General features: G+C 43.7%; 1 protein-coding gene across 11 annotated transcripts in view; it reads right to left on the reverse strand.

Moving 5' to 3' along the window:
• Positions 1-16,692, reverse strand: part of NMNAT3 (nicotinamide nucleotide adenylyltransferase 3) — a 114,524-nt gene that overhangs the window by 14,449 nt on the left and 83,383 nt on the right. For 7 of the 11 annotated variants that reach the window (XM_038571041.1, XM_038571040.1, XM_038571043.1 and 4 more), the window contains one exon: positions 5,251-5,361. The exons of the other annotated variants lie outside the window; for them this stretch is intronic. In XM_038571041.1, the coding sequence (XP_038426969.1) occupies positions 5,251-5,361 (111 nt within the window). The remainder of the gene's footprint in view (positions 1-5,250; positions 5,362-16,692) is intronic. 11 annotated transcript variants of the gene reach the window in all.

Consider the following 16,692-nt stretch of genomic DNA (forward strand, 5'->3'; position numbering starts at 1 on the left):
CAATTATTCCAGCAGTGTTTACCAAGAAGACCCCATCCACCCTGCTGGTGCACTGCCACCTGTGTCGAACACCCAGTTTTCATCTGTGCAAGGGCCTGCTTCTCTACTCTCCTGTTCCATTGTCCTATTTGCCTGTCCTTGTACTTTGCTTTATATAGCTTTATTACACATCTTGATATCTGGTTAAGCAAATCCTCCCACCTGGTTCTTCTTCAAGACTGTCTTGGCAATTCTTGACTTTTTGTATTTTCCGTATAAATTTTACAACAAGCTTGTCAGATTCCACAAATGAAACACTACCCCTTGTCCCTGCCCTACCCCGAGAAATTTCAATAGGAATCGAACTGAATTTATAATTCAATTTAGGGAGGACTCATGTCTTTACAATTTTTAGCCTTTTAATAATCCACAAGCACGGTATATCTTTCCACTTGTTTAGATTTCCTTAAATATATTTAGATAAAGCTTTACAGTTTTTCTTGTAGAGGACTTAAACATCTTTTGTAAGATTTATTCCTAGACACTTGATTTTTTGGATGCCACTATAAATGGCATTTAAAAAATCTTTTTTATGGGGCACCTGGGTGATTCAGTGTTTGAGGGTCTGCCTTCGGCTCAGGTTGTGATCCGGGGGTCCTGGGATAGAGTCCCACATTGGACTCCCCATGGGGAGCCTGCTTCTCCCTCTGCCTATGTCTCTGCCTCTTTGTGTCTCTCATGAATGAATAAATAACAGCTTAAAAAGTTTTTCATTATATTTGTTGCCAATATATAGAAATAGGATTTAAGCATCTTGGATGCATGTCTAGTAACCTTGCTAAGCCCTCTTATTCTAATTGTTTATCTGTATAGTCTTTTGAATCTTCTGTTCAAAATGTACTATCTGAAAATACTGAAAATTTGCCACATTTCCAATCCCTGGATTTTGTTTTTCTTTCTTTTTTTAAAAATACTTTATTTATTCATGAGAGACAGAGAGAGAGAGAGGCAGAAGGAGGCTCCATGCAGGGAGCCCAATGTGGGACTCGATCCAGGGACTCTAGGACCACGACCTGAGCCGAAGGCAAACGCTCAACCACTGAGCCACCCAGGCATCCCTAGCTTTTGTTTTTCTCACTACACCACTGAAGACCTCTCGCATATGCCGGATAGAGGTGGTGTTAGCAGGCCTCTTTGCCTTATTGCCACTATCAGAGGAAAAGCTTTTGAGTTTCAGAATTGCATACGATATCTGCTGCAAGTTTTCTGTAGATCTCCTTTTTCAGTTGTAGCAAAGACCATGCCATGTGTTCATTAAAACTCTTTCTCCCTCTTTCTGGGCACATAGGAAGCTAATATATCTGTTCTTGAAATTAGGTTGGGTTTATGTGATCTCACTGAGCTGTAAGTCAATGGGATGTGGGTGGAAGTGATGTATACCCCATCTAAACTTGGCCATAAAAACTCTGCTGACCCTCCAACTCTTTTATAGTGAATCTGAAAGCTATAATTAAGGAAGCAAAGCCATGGGTGGGGCTTACTAGGATTCCTGAGACACAGCTGGGCAGGGAATTGCCCTGCAGCTCTTCAGGATATACGTGGGATTTATCTGATGAGAGAGAAAAGTTCTTTAATGTGCTAAGCTCTTGAAATTGGGGGATTTGTTATGGTAGACTAACCTGGTCTATCCTGACAAATATGTTACTTTAAGAGACATTCCCAGATATTTCCAGTTTAGGAGCTTTTGCCATAAATGAATTTTATCGAATGTTTTCTCTGCAACTCTTGAAACGATGGTGTGATTTTTGTGTTATTTTTGACTACTTGCCAGTCAACGCCCCTGATTAATCATTTGTAGGGGGTAGGGGGGCTCCCCCAGGTGTAAAACAGATATGCCCTCCTCCAGAGAGGCTTCATGTTTGTGTTTCCCAGGTCCCTGGAGTTATTAAAAGTCACGGATGACCTTAAATGAGATTGTCGACTTAAGCTTCTTTTTGACTAATTCAGGCAAGGGGCTGCAAATCTGAGCAAAGCCTGATGTGCGGCCATTTCTTCCCATTGATAATTTATCCTTGCCTTTTTCTTCTTAAGCTTGACTTGGTACTAAGGCTTCTCTGCAGTCCACTAGGATTAGGGGAAGAAGGGGTAAGATCTATACCCTGAGAGTGTAGCTCCTTGGGAGGACCAGCTTAAGATAGGGGAAATTACCCACCAGGCCCCTCAGCCTGGGAATGCTCTAGCCTTTGTTTTTCTGTATATATATATATATTTTTTTTTGTATATATTTTTTTATTGGAGTTTGATTTGCCAACATATAGTATAACACCCAGTGCTCATCCCATCAAGTGCCCCCTCAGTGCCTGTCACTCAGTCCCCCGACCCCCACCCACCTCCCCTTCCACTACCCCTTTGTTTGTTTTCCAGAGTTAGGAGTCTCTCCTGTTTTGTCACCCTCTCTGATTTTTCTCACTCATTTTCTTTCCTTTCCCCTATGATCCCTTTCACTATTTTTTATATTCCCCGTATGAGTGAAACCATGTGATGACTGTCCTTCTCCGATTGTTGGAGAGGATGGGAGAAAGGGGAGCCTCTTGTACTGTTGGTGGGAATGTGAACTGGTGCAGCCACTCTGGAAAACTGTGTGGAGGTTCCTCAAACAGTTAAAAATAGACCTGCCCTACGACCCAGCAATTGCACTGGTGGGGATTTACCCCAAAGATATAGATGCAGTGAAAGACCACAACACCTGCTCCCCAATGTTTATAGGCTCTAGCCATTGAATTCTTTCTCTCTTGGCTTGTATGGCCACTGATTCAAAGCTTAAGTGAGCAGTACTGGCAGGTGCCCACAGGGCATCAGGGGCTCTGACGGTCTAATAGCCTGCTTACTTACTTCCCTCCCTGGTTGGTTGTAGAGGTTTGTCTCTCAGCTGGTCTGAGACATCCCCACCTTTTGGCTTTAACAGTGAGGTTTAAAAATGTTCTACTCACCATTTATTTTTGTTTTAGTGGGAGAGTTGATCCAAAGAAGGCAGCCTGACATCACCCCCGCCCCCACCACCACCACTCCCACACTCGCGGGGAAGCTGAGAGTTCTCTGATGCTTTTTTTTCCAGCCCTGGTGAACCTGGTTGCCCTGGGCCCCTCCTTCCTGGAGGCTGAGCCATCCACTGTACCAGGGGGATGAGAATAAGGAAAGATGTTCCTCTTTTGACTTCCAGAACTGGCTCCTAAAACTCATTTCAGAGGAACACTGTTGAAGGTTAAACCTTTCGTTTGTAAGAATCAGGGTTTGTTGATTTAAGTTTTAAAAGTTAGCCCTGAAAAATATCAAGAATCAGAGTCTGGGGAGTCAGAGCACACAGTTTTACTAAAATCCACAGAGTGGTAAGGACAGAATATGAAAATGAAAGGAAAAGCCCCTTCTGGATCAAAGGTGGGGTTGCGGGGAGGAATGAGCAGTAGGCATAGGGAAGAACCTGGTAGAAAAGGTTAGTGGTGGCCAAGAATTTAGACCCAAGTCGAGACCTGCTCCCTACACCCTCTTACCCTTCAGAGACTAAACCTTGTGTGTGTTGGGTGGGGGACGGCATAGTTAAGAGGCTTAGTGAATTCTGGAAACTGCAGAGCAGGTGGGCTGGTATTTTGCTTCCCACTTGTAGTTTGAGGGGGGTCCATCGTGCTCCGTGTCAGTACAGCAGTACAGCATCAACTCAGAAATGGCAGCGTGACATGTACGGGCAGAGAGGGCTTCAGGAAACATCCCCTCCCCTGCCTTCAGCGGGGAGTGGCAGACATGCAAAGAAAATGCCCAAAGCTCTTTGAGAGGAGGAGCACGAGAGGCTGAGGGTGGACAGTCAGCTGGGCTACTTTGGGGGGAGGGGCGAGGTGGCTGGCAGGGGTACAGGGTGTACAGTGCAAAGCCAAGGACAGTGGTGGTGTTAGAACCAGGGAGAGCCCAGGCATGGGCCCAGACAGGTGCGGTGATGCCATAGTCAGGAGAGGCTGGGGAGACTTCTGTAGCGGAGGCAGAGAGGATAGAGGCCAGTGCCCAAGGTCCAGGGCACGTCTCTCAGCTGGAGGGCATTCAGGGCCAGATGTCCCTTTTTCAGATGCCAGGATGACAGACCACCTATGATGCTTAATTCACTTTTGGGGACATAGGCAGTAAAAGATTAATTTGATTAAAAATTGACCTATAACAAGGAGTTTAAGATCAGGAGGTATCTTGAAGTGGCAACCTTTTTGTTTGTTTGTTTGTTTTTTACCATTCATGGAAATGGTGGCTTAAGAGCAAGGTGAGTGTTCTAGAAAGCAAAGTAAGTTCTATTTTTGTATATCTGAGTCCTAGATCATGCATGGAATATGATCTTTTCCCCCCCACTTTAGAAAAAGTAGAGGCCAACTTCTGTAGAATGCTCACTTTCTTGGGCAATTTACGTATGTTTAACTTTCACATTAATCTCTGGCTGGCACCAGGCGGCCCTCCAGGCAGCTCTGTCAGGCATCTTGGATACTCAGGTGTCGCCTTAGATGGTTTAGCTCCTCTTCACAGGGCGGGTGGTATAAGGAGAGATCAGTGCTTTGTTATTTTTATTGACTGTCCTCTCCTGGGTGCTACAACAATCTGGGCTAAAACTCCTTGCCCTCCAAATGGTCATGAGCTCAAGGCTCTTCACTTTCCCACAGTCCCTGTGTCTCTTCTCACAGGACCCCCTTCTCCCTATGTAGACGCAGGTACTTCTCCGGTGGCCCCACTGCTGCCCAGACACACCTCCACTATAGCATTTGTAAAGATCCGTTCATCTTTCCCATGAGACAGATAGCTCTCCAAGGATGTGAACCTGACTTTTAATGCTGGGTAACCTGACCAGCACATCTCTTAGGATGAAGCTATCCTGTCCTTTGGGGTTACCATAGCGATATATGGCTGTGAGTTGAACATGGTGGATAGAATTCCTTATTTATCTCCACCTCTGTTCTAATAAAATGGCAATGAAGGAATACAATACATATGAAATCACAAGGGCAAAAAGAGTAGGAAAAGAGACAACGATGGATGGGAAAGCTCAACACAATTTGGGAAGCTATAGAGACAATGCACAATGGTGAACCGAGCAAGCGGAGTGTGCAGGCAGCAAAGGAGGGGAGAGGCAAGGTGCCTTGCATGGCAGCAGTGCTGAGTACCTCTGGAACTGGAGAAGGGGGTGCCAGAGGGCCTGAACACAGGAGGACCAGTTCAGAGTTTGCCTAAAGCGCCCTTAGATCCTACCTATTCCCCCATCCTGGCAGAGGCTGGATGTCTGCTTTCTGCTGAGGTTGGACCGGAGAGACTCTTGCCTCCTGGAGACCAGCACAGGTGAGAGGAGGGAAAAGTACCATCCTTTAGACAGAAGGATAAATTTTTGACTTCCAGAGTAGACAGAGAAGACACCTACCTCACATTTAGGGGTCTTGGAACCAGGGCCTGAGCATATGGCCATGAGGCCCGCCAGCTTCACCCACCTACTCAAAGCTTCCAGCCAGCATTTAGGGCCTGATCTGTGAATATGAGCAGATAGCCTAAGAAGAGACAAATTTTAGAAAGGTGCTAACCATGAAAAAGAGCCCCAAACCACCACCACCAGCATATACTGCACAAAGGCAGTCGATGCAGAGAACAAAAGGAAATTTCAAAAATCTCCAAATCCTATTGTCAGGAGGATAGATAAGCCCATCCGTGAAACATGAATGGGATGCTTTAAAAGGGGCAATCAGAAAACAGGAAGAAGCTTTTAGAAATTGAAAAATATCCATCCACTCATTCAACAGTATTTACCAACTGCCCGTTCCATGCCAGGTACTAAGTATGCGAGGTGCTGGGGACATACAACGATGACGAAGCAGACCGAGTTCCGTCCTCATGGACATAACATTCTGGTGGATGACAGCAGCAATAAAGTAAGTTTGTGGAAGAATCAGAAGGTCAATTTGAGGAAATTATGTGCCAATAAGACAAAACTGGAGGACTGACCCAGGAGGTCCAACAGCTAAGTAATACAGAAATTCTTGGAAGAGAAAAGGAGGAGGAAAACATCACAGAAATAATGTTTTCCCAGACTAGAAGGGCTTAACTTTTCAGAGCTGAATATCCTCTGACAGCTCAGCACTTTGAAGGAAAGAGAGTGCACAACCATCAGAAAACTTCAGACCATCAGGTTTAAAGAAAAGATTCCAAAGGTTTCGGAGGGGGGGGGAGGGGCGGGAAAAAAAAAAAAAAAAAAAAAAACAACAACCAGAGGTCCAACACACAGGACTGGGATGCAGAATAGAACTGGATTTCTCAACAGCAATTCTGGGATCCGGAAGACAGTGGAGCAAAGCCTTCACATTGTCAAAGAGAAATTATTTCCAACCTAGAATTCTGTATTCAGCCAAACAACCGAACAATTAGAACAGGGATCAGCAAACTTTATCTATTAAAAGAGAGACAGCAAATAGTTTAGGCTTTGTGAGTCGCCTACAGTCTTTGTCAAGTATCAACCTCCTCCCTGTTCCCCCCCTCCTTTTTTAAGATTTTATTTATTCATGAGAGACAGAGAGGGGCAGAGACAAAAGGCAGAGGGAGAAGCAGGCTCCATGCAGGAAGCCCATGCGAGACTCAATCCCAGGACTCCAGAATCATGCCCTGGGCTGAAGGCAGGCGCTAAACCACTGAGCCACCCAGGATCTCCCCCCCCCCCAAACACCCCTTTTTTAAACAATTCTTTTAAAATGTAAAAAAACCAAAACCAAAAACCCACTGTTAGCTCACAGAAAGAAGGAAAACAAACTGTGGACAAGAGTTGGCCCATGGGCTGTAGTTTACTGATCTCTGAACTGGAGGGTGGAATAAAGTTGTGTTCATATATGCAAGGTCTCAGAAACTGTATCTCCCATCGATCCTTTCTCAGAAAGATGCTGGAGGATGCACTCCACCAGAATAGGAGTAAACCAAAAAAAGAAGGCACAGGATCTGAGAAATCCAAGATCCTTCCACACCAGGGGAGGCGAAGGGAATCCCCAGGGAAACAGGGCAGGGAAATCCCAGAGGACAACCCTGTAGGAGCACAGCGAGCTCACCGTCCAGACAGGGGCCAGAGGACCCCAGGAAGGGTATGAGCAGAAAGAAAATGTGACAGATTATGTGACGAGTCTCTGTATACACTAAGAGGAGGGTTGAAGATCTTTTGGAAAATTTGGAACTGAACTAGTGATAGGTATAAGGAACATAAGGAAACAAATAAATGAGGCAATTATTAACTCTAGGAAGAACCAAAGTTTATTCGAGATGTGCTGCAATCATAGTGTATACTACGTGGCTAAATTAATGACATTTACACAGACATAAATGTCAACAATATTACTTTAGCCTAGAGTTGTGAGCCAGTCAATTTGGGAGCACGTGGTGGAAGATGAAGTGTGAGTGTGAGGGTAGAGGTGTGAGAGAGCTAAATCTTCATCTTTCATAATTGGAAGGCAACAGATAATATCTAAATCTGAAAAATTGAGAAACACAGGGTAAGATTATTATATAAAACTAGGGAGACACATACTAGAGAAAACTGCTGAAAAAAGTCAAATATGACTGCTTTGGGAACTAAGAATCAGGGGTAAGGGAGGGATGGCACAAAGTTACCATAAGCCTTATAGCAACGTAACTTCTATCATATACATGTTTTATAAACACAGAAAATAAGTTTAAAATGAATGCACTTTCTAGAAATACTTCAGTATACTGAAAAGTTTACAGAACAAAACACATCCAAGAAATTACTATTGTTTATACTTTGGTTAACTGTCTTTTTCTTTTATGTTTTTCTTCATATAATGTAAATTCCACTTTGGTATCTTCTTTATTTAGATTATATCATAAGCATTCTTGTTGGCTATTAGCACTCTTGAAAATATCACTCTTAATGGCTAATATGAGATACATAATGTACTTGAATTGATATATTGTGAGCATCTTTGTACATCTTAGTTGCAATTTTTAGATGCATTATTAAGATAATTAGAAAAATGAGTGGCTTGAACTTTTTTTTTTTTTCTTTCTTTTTTTTTTTTTTTTGCTACATCTTGCTAAACTGCTTTTTGGAAATTCTAAATAAGGGGAGAGCACCACCAGCATGGTAGGAGAACCCATTTTACTGCATACTGGCTAGTGCTGGGATTACTCATTTAGAAACATCTTTGCCAATCTGCAGGAACTTTTTGTGGTTTAAAATTTGCATTTGAGGGATGCCTGGATGGCTCCGTGGTTGAGCATCTCTGCCTTAGGCTCAGGGTATGATCCCTGCTGCCTGGGATCCCATGTTGGGCTCCCTACAGGGAGCCTGTTTCTCCCTCTACCTATGTCTCTGCCTCTCTGTCTCTCATAAATAAATAAAATCTTTAAAAATAAAATTTGCATTTAAGATTATTTATGTGATTTTTATTACTTATTAGACATGGATTTCTGTGGTTGTGAACCACTTGTTCAAACTCATGGTCTTTTTATTATGTGTATGAACTCTTTTTTAACAAGTATAAGAAATGTTTTCCTGTTGGGTCTGCTGGCACCGCAGAGAGGATTCTCTTCCATATTCTAGACCTCTCCCCCAACTCTAGTCTGGCTGCTGGGAATTTGTTCTGGGTCTTCACCCAACTAACACTCCCCACATCTTAGTGAAATAAAGCCTCAATTGGTCCTCTCAGGGATGCTTCTCTCATTTCTCTGACTGGTGTTGTGCCTCTGCCCTACTTGCTTGTATCAATTCTTTATCTCCTTTTGTAATTTTCATATCCTTATCTTTTTCTTGAGTTCTAGAAAAATCCCTTGGACTGGTGTGTGTGTGTGTGTGTGTGTGTGTGTGTGTGTGTGTTTTCCTTAAGATTTTATTTATTTATTTTGAGAATGAAAGAGAAACAGGCTCCCCGCTGAGTAGGGAGCCCGAAACAGAGCTTGATTCCAGGATGCTTGGATCATGACCTGAGTTGAAGGCAGACACTTCACAGACTGAGCCTCGTAGGTGCCCAACCTTGAGCTGGTGTTCTAATTCTCAATTTAGTTGCCAGAAATCACCTCCCTCCTGCCTTAGCTCCACTAAGCGTTAATTTGGCAATAATGTTTTTCATCCCAAATGTCCTTCACTGTCCTCAGACTGCTGTTTTTCCCCCATAGACTGCTCTTCTACTATGATCACATTTTTCTCTGGAGTCTCATTGAGAACCAGAAATTTATTTATTTTATCTTTCTAAGTCCCTTGGCCAGAATCTGAATGCTAGGACCATCTTTGGAAGGGCAGTTCCTTTTCATATGACCTGTTACTTTTCTCTGACTAGTTCACTGCCTCCAGAAAGGTGTATCTGTCCCTTACGGGCTGCTGGGCAGCCCTGTTGCAGTCTGGGTAGGTTCCTGATTAATTATTATATTCACAGCAAAAGGATAAGGGCAACATTTAGGTTTACTGTGATTTTTCTTTGCATCTCAGAAATACGCTTGCTTGTGTAGTAGAAGGGGCTATAGATCAAAGGAAATATCCATCAATGGGAAATCTCCCTCCCACCAAGGTTTATTTTTAGTATCTTAAGAATAGTAAATATATAGTGTAGGAAATCAAAGGGACTTTTTCCTTAAATACTTAAGGGAAAAAATACTTGAGGGACTGTTCTATTTCCTTTTTGAAATACCGTGTCTCCCCCACCACTGATTTCCTCTTACTATATATTATCTTTTTACATACTTTGTGTTCCACTGTGCTGTACAAAATCAGTATCACCCTCCTGAATCACTTTTTTAAAAGTTGTATTTTAATGTCTCATAAAGCTTTCTGAGCACTTGGTTAGCCTTCTAGGTGAACCTGGGGATACTTTTCTCAAGTTAAATAAAGAAAAATAGCCATGGGTATTTTTGCCGGAAAGCCCATCAATAACTGGCCATTCCCCTGAGAAGCTGCTCGTATTTGCATTTAGTTAAATCTCTCAGCAGAGGGGCAGAGCCACTCCCTCCATGCCCTTCACGTTTCTAGTTCATGTTAGTCCTGGGGACAGGTGTCCTTGACGGTTTCTCTGGGGGATAATTTTTTCCTTATGTTTTATATAATATATAGGTCATATGTATTTTTATATATGTTATATATGTATTATATGTATGTCATGACATTGTATTGCAACTGTTATGTAGCAAACTCTTTTGGTTTATTTTAATCTGGACTACCTTACTAAATGTATTTGTTCTGCTTGGCTTTCAAAGGCTTCCCCTGGATTTTCTAGGGATCCAGTAATACCACTTGCAAATAATGAAAACTGAGTCTCCTATCTGTAAGTCTATTTATTTTTTTGACTGATGCCATTAGAAAGTAATGGTGGTGACCAGGCATTCTTTTCTATTTCCTTGCTTCTGTGGGAATGCTTCTGAAGTGTTATGCCATTATATGTCATGCTAGATAAGTATCCTTATAGTTCTAATTTACTAAGAGCTTAAAAAAAAATCCCTAAGTAGGTGTTGGATTTTATTGAATGACTTTTAAGTGTGTATTGAGATGATGATTTAGGTTCCATAAAAATATATTGTCTTAGTAATGCGATATATTAATAGATATCTTTATGGTATATTGTCCTTGAATACCTGGGATAAATGCTACCTGGTCATGTTGAATTATTCTTTTATTAGCAATTTGATAACCTACTACTTTATATGGGTATTTTGCATCCCAGATTATACTGTTAAACACCAGCTGTAATGCCACAATATCTTTATCCAATTTTCTTTGTTCTAGAAAATGGCTATGGTAGATTGAATTATGGGTCCTAATTCCTCACTCTGTCATTAGAGTATTACACACACCCCTGCCACAGCCTCACAAAGGATGTACTTCCCCACCCCTTGACTTTGGGCTTGGCTGTGAGACTCCCTTTGGCTAATAGCAAAATAGCAAACTAGCATATGTGAGATGAACGAAAATTCAAAACTTGCTTGCTGGGTGGGACTTGCAATCCCGTGCCTGTGCCATCTCCAGGAGAAGGTTATGTGAGGTAGTCACTACCCTCTTCTATTTTCCTAGACCCAGAGTTACTTAAATTAACCAGTGAGAATTTGATAACATATAGTTTGTGGCACTTAGCTGGTGCTCAGCAATTGTCACCCCCTCCACCCCCTTGCCTGGTGCATCAGCAGAGGAGGGAATTGCAGTGGGTCATGTTCTCCTACTATGGCCACTACATTACCTCCTGGCATGCATGCTCTTCCAGGGCCCAACCACTTCTCCATTGAACGTCTGTGCCTTTCCCCCTTGGACCTGGGTGAGCACTGGTGAATGTTGAACCCAGAAGCAGAGGTGATACTATGTCATTGCTGAGGCAAGGTCATAAAAATGCCATGCACACCTGACGGGATGAGCACTGGGTGTTATGCTATATGTTGGCAAATTGAACTGCAATAAAAAAAAAAGATGTCATGCACGTCCACCTTAAGATCTGGGGACACTCGGTTTGGGGGCCCAGCTGCCAGGCTGTGAAAGCCCAAGCTAGCCCATGCAGAGACCTCCATAATGAGGCTGTGAAGCCACCTGTACATGCCATGGTCAATATCCCTGCCAATACCTGGCATCAATGGCCAGATGTGTGGGTAAACAAGTCTCCGGATGACTCCTGGCCCCAGCTGTCTAGTCACTCCTGGTCTTTGAGGTCTTCTTAGCTGAGTCCCCAAATACTGTGGGGCAGAGACGGGTCATTCGCACTGTTCTTGTGTCCAAATTCCTGACCTACTGAATCTGTGAGTGTAATACAATGGTCAATTGACGTCACTGAGTTTGGGGTGGCTTGTTATGTAGTAATAATAACTGGGAACAGGAATTGAGATTCAGAAAAATTGTATCATTTTCCTGTGGTTATACTACCAGCAAATGGCAGGACTGGAATCCGAATCGGGTCTGTCTATACTTTTTCTGTTGCATTGAACCGGTGACTGACACTGAGGTTCAGAGATCCCTAAGCCAGCCAGAACTAAGGAGGGCACCACTCGGTAGCTCCACCTCTGTGTGTATGTGGCCCCAAATTAGATCACTCTGGGGGTATGACAGAGATTTCCACCCCCTCTAGAGCTGACCATGTCCCCAAGCAAGACTGGGCTTCCATAAAATGTTACTGCTTCTTAAAATGCTAGCAGCCTCACAAACCGCAAAGCAAGTCTTAATAGCATTCCAAAGTGTAAAGAAAGACCTCATTATTAGCACAAAGAATGTTTTGGCACATTTATCAGCATTTTATTAAGAATTACCATATGTACTTAAAACTATACTAGTCCAAACAACTGAGAGAAGCGTTAGGTGATGGTTTGGCTGGCTCCTACTGCACCCCTGGCCCCTGGCACGCTCCACCCCTGCTCAGAGAAACCCAGCATCCCTGTGTGCGCAGGCACGGTCCAACCCTTACCCACTTCGTGGACCCTTCTGGCCCTTTTCTTCTTTCTTTGGTTGTGCTGGCTGAAAAGCACCTTCGGGAAACAGGGCCTTTGGAAGGCAAAGGACTCTTAAGACATATCAGGAACAAGTGTTGCAAGTGCTGCAAGGACCCAGGTAAACAAGGAAAAGGAAGCCACAGTGACGATGAGCAGGTTGAGGGGAAAAAAAAAAAAAAAAAAAAAAAAAAAAAAAGACCAAGATCTCAACCAAATGGCTCTGCAAGTTTTACAAAGAGCTTCTTGTGATTAAACTTGGCCTCCAAAGTAAGTCTGGGAAACATGATTTGGAAAACATGAGGATGTTGAGGCTTTAAGGCCATTTTGGCACACTCCTGTTTATTCTCTTCATCACGTTCTGCTTTGTGGTTGTCCGCTCCTTTAGCCAGATGGCTCCTAGTGCTCATGGTCCAGATGAACTTGAGACGGCCTGTTTCTTGCTCTGCTCTGCGTGCTGCTGGCCAGAAGCACCCCTCACTTTCAGAGGCCACTAAATGTCTGGATCAAGGAAGCCTGGGGCGGCGGGGGTAGGGGGGTACAGATCCAGAAGTTTGGGGCATCCCAAGCAGAGCTGCGGTCCTCTGGCAGTGCAGTGGGTGCCACGGAAGTGTGACCACCCTCCCTCCCCCTTCAGTGCCTGTGGACTAAGCGGCTCTGTCTGCCCTCGTGTCCCTCACAGCTTTCTTTCAACCAGCATGCTCTTCCTGCACACTACAAAGCCCCCTCTGGTTTCCAGAATCCTTCAATGCCTGAGCTTGTCAGTGTGAGGTTTCTCTTTCTTTCGGTTCCAAAGGTCATGCTTTCTTTGTGTGCGACTTCTTAAAAACTTGGCGAGGTAAACAACAAAGCAGCAATATTTCATAGGATTTAAACTTCCTTTCTGGTCCTGGAGAGCAAGGCCATTTTGATTTCCTCTCTCCTGCTCCATTCATTCTCTACAACTGGTTTTCCAGAGTCTCAGGCGCTTGGTCCATTTTCTGGGAGTGCTGACGAAGCCTCTGATGGGGTGGCTGGCTCCTTGGGGTCCCATGTGCTTTCAGGGTATCAGAACCTCTTTCTTATGTGTGCTTCTGTTTTCCAACATTTAACTCCTGGCTACGTCTCTCTGCCTGGTGAACAGAATGAGTCTCCTTTCAGACTAGGTAGATTTTAAAAAAGATCTTGCCAGAACTCCCAAATGCTAGAGTCTTGAGGCTCCTCAGAAACTCATTACTTTCTCTTTGGGGGCCTTAGATCTAGCAGTAACTGTATATAGGAAAGGAGGCGGTGGAGGGGGGGGCAGGTTGTAATCAGGCACTTCTGGCTTGATGTGTAGTCTGCTGAAGGAGTCATGGGAAAGCAGCCCACAACACTGCGGTGGGCAGCCTCTATACATGGCATCTCTGGATGTGCAAAGCAGCCTCATTTCCCACTGATGAGTTACTGCTCCTGGGCAATATGCCACAACTGTGCTCTTAAGACAGGTTTTGTAGTGGCAGGAGCTTCAGGGCGGGTAGGCAGAGGCATACCTCAAGACTCAGCGCTCAAGGCTCCTCCGTTCTGCTGCTTAAGAGCTGTGTTAGCTGGGGCAAATTACTTAACCTCTCTGTTTTCAGTCTCTTTACCTGAGTCCAATGAGCTAACGTAGGAGACAAAGCCCAGTTCAGAGCAAACGCTGGTTGTTTGGAAGGGTATATTAGAAATATCCATTGAACCTGAATTTCCCCTACCTATTCCTTGTTTTTACCACAAACACCATGTGTCTTAAAATAAGAGAGGGCCCCACACATTTATTTAGCTGGCAGCTTGGCATGCACTTTAAGCTAGGTAGTGTATCAGCATGATAAACTCGGAAATGAATACTGTGCGAGCCCTGTCCTCATGGGGGGGGGGTGTTCAGTCCTGGGGGAGACAGACAGTCACCACAGGTGGTCAGTGGAGGGCAGAGGTGCACAAGGAGCCCAGAAGAGGCTCTAAACAGGTGGAGATTTTTTTTGGAAGAAGAGACCCCTAAACTGAGTTACGTATGATGCAGAAAGTATATATGGTAACCTAAGAAAGGTAAAGCCTTAGGGGATCCCTGGGTGGCTCAGCGGTTTAGCACCTGCTTTCGGCCAGGGTGTGATCCTGGAGTCCCGGGATCAAGTCCCACGTTGGGCTCCCTCCATGGAGCCTGCTTCTCCCTCTGCCTGTGTCTCTGCCTCTCTCTCTCTCTCTGTATCTCTCATGAATAAATAAAATCTTAAAAAAAAAAAAAAGGCAAAGCCTTATTAATCAAATCCATTCTTTCTACTCTAACTATATTGAATAGAGACTTTTAAAAAAAGTCTTCAGAACAACCGAAGCTTGATGACTCCTTGATTCTGCACTAATATCCTTGCCCATTTCTTGATACGTTTTCAATTTACCTTCATGGTAATTTACACTCAAGGAAACTGTCCAAGATCTGCTAAGGGATTCAATAAAATAGGTCACAGAGTTAAATGCTGTGGTGAAACACAGGGTTTAATTTTATGGATAAAATATAAATTGCTTGGCTGCCTTTTTGCATTATTCGTGTTAAGACTAAGGATCACTCAGTGAATGGGAATGGATCACTGTAAGAGTGAGGAAGCCATTTTCCTAATTCTAGAAGCATACCTGGTGGGGTTGTGGACTTTGCTCTTGAGGTTAACAGTCGCTGCATTAGGGAAGAGACCTTGAGTAGCCTGTTAGCCCACCTCTACCAGCTGCTACAGGAACAAGGAGCCTGAAGCTGGAATTGTTCCTAAGACTGACAGTGGGGGGAAGAGGAGGAAGACAGCATGTTAACACCAGCCTTTTTCCTGATTATTTCTTGAAGTGAGTCTGCACTGATTGATGTCATTGCTAAAAATGCATATTCTGGACTGCGCCTGGACCTGCTCTCTGGCAGGAAGGTTGGGAACTTAGATTCTTCCCAAGCATCCCGGGCGGTTGTGAGATGCCCATGGAGATCTGTGGGGCAGCACTGACTGTAGAGGAAACACTCCCTTTCAGTTACACAGGATCTTTTATTAGCCCACCACTGGGCTCTGAAGTGAAGAAGGACCACTTTGCTGTAAGGGCCAAATGACCTATGTTATGAGTATGGAATAAAAGGATAAAGTCAATTGCATCTCAATGAAAAATATTTAGTGACAAAAAGAAGGATTGGGTTTCCTAGGTTGTAAATGTTTTATAGAACTTAATACAGTTTCATTTTTGAGGTTGGTTTCTAATAATACCCTTAATTTACCTGGTTAATGTACTCATCGGTCAATTCTGATTTTGTAAATTGTAGATGATCATCTTCCGTTTGCCATGTAAGGCATAATTTAGAGTTGCAGAACCAACCAAAAGCTAACCATTCTTACCAAGCACTAAAAAATTAGTCCCTCTGGGGGAACATTTTTCCTAAAAGTTTTATTTTTCTTTCCATTCCAAACATTGTTTCGATTAGTGGTTCTCTAGCCGTTCTGTGTAATGATTTATAGGCATCTACCAGCAACCCTCAACCCCCAAAAGGGTTCAGTCATCAAATAAGCTTTGAAAATACCAAAGTAGACTAAGTGAAACAGGTCTGATTGCAGACTGCAGATCCCCTGAGAGCCTCTAATATGGGGATGTGCATAGTTAACTCTCCAAGAAGGGTACAGAAATCTCAGGGTTTACCAAGCTCATTTAGGTTTCATGGAACATTTTGCTGGATGAGTATGGAGAGGAGCACACCTTGTGAGATACTCTGTTAACTCCACTGGCAAGTTATATCATGGGGATTAGGCTATTTAGATGAACTGTTCACAAGACCCAGGCCTAGGAAGTGTTCTACAACTGGAGGTATATATATTAGATCACTTTGTGGGGGAGCTTCCTCAAATACAGACCTTGCCACCTTGACATTAGGTCTGAGCACTGATGTAAATTATGGAATCACAACCTTGATCATCACTACCACTGCTATCATCATTAGATCATGATTAGCATTTTTGACTAACATCATAATCCCTACCACTACCACCACTTTGGTAGTGTCACCACCATCATACCAGGACCAAGATCACTGCCCTCACCAACACCACACTGTGAGCAATTAACACCACTTCCATTATCATGCCATGATCTACAACCACCACCACCACTAGTGCAACCAGTCAACACCACTGCAGCCACTCGAACTGCTTCAGAGCAGCCACTACCACCGCACTCGAGGAGATAAACAACAGTGTTATTATTTCAGGTTGCACTCAAAGGTTGGAATGCTTGATATAATTGCACATA

The sequence above is a fragment of the Canis lupus genome, chromosome 23 (genome assembly GCF_011100685.1).
Source record: "Canis lupus familiaris isolate Mischka breed German Shepherd chromosome 23, alternate assembly UU_Cfam_GSD_1.0, whole genome shotgun sequence".
In the NCBI taxonomy this organism is placed as follows: Eukaryota; Metazoa; Chordata; class Mammalia; order Carnivora; family Canidae; genus Canis; species Canis lupus.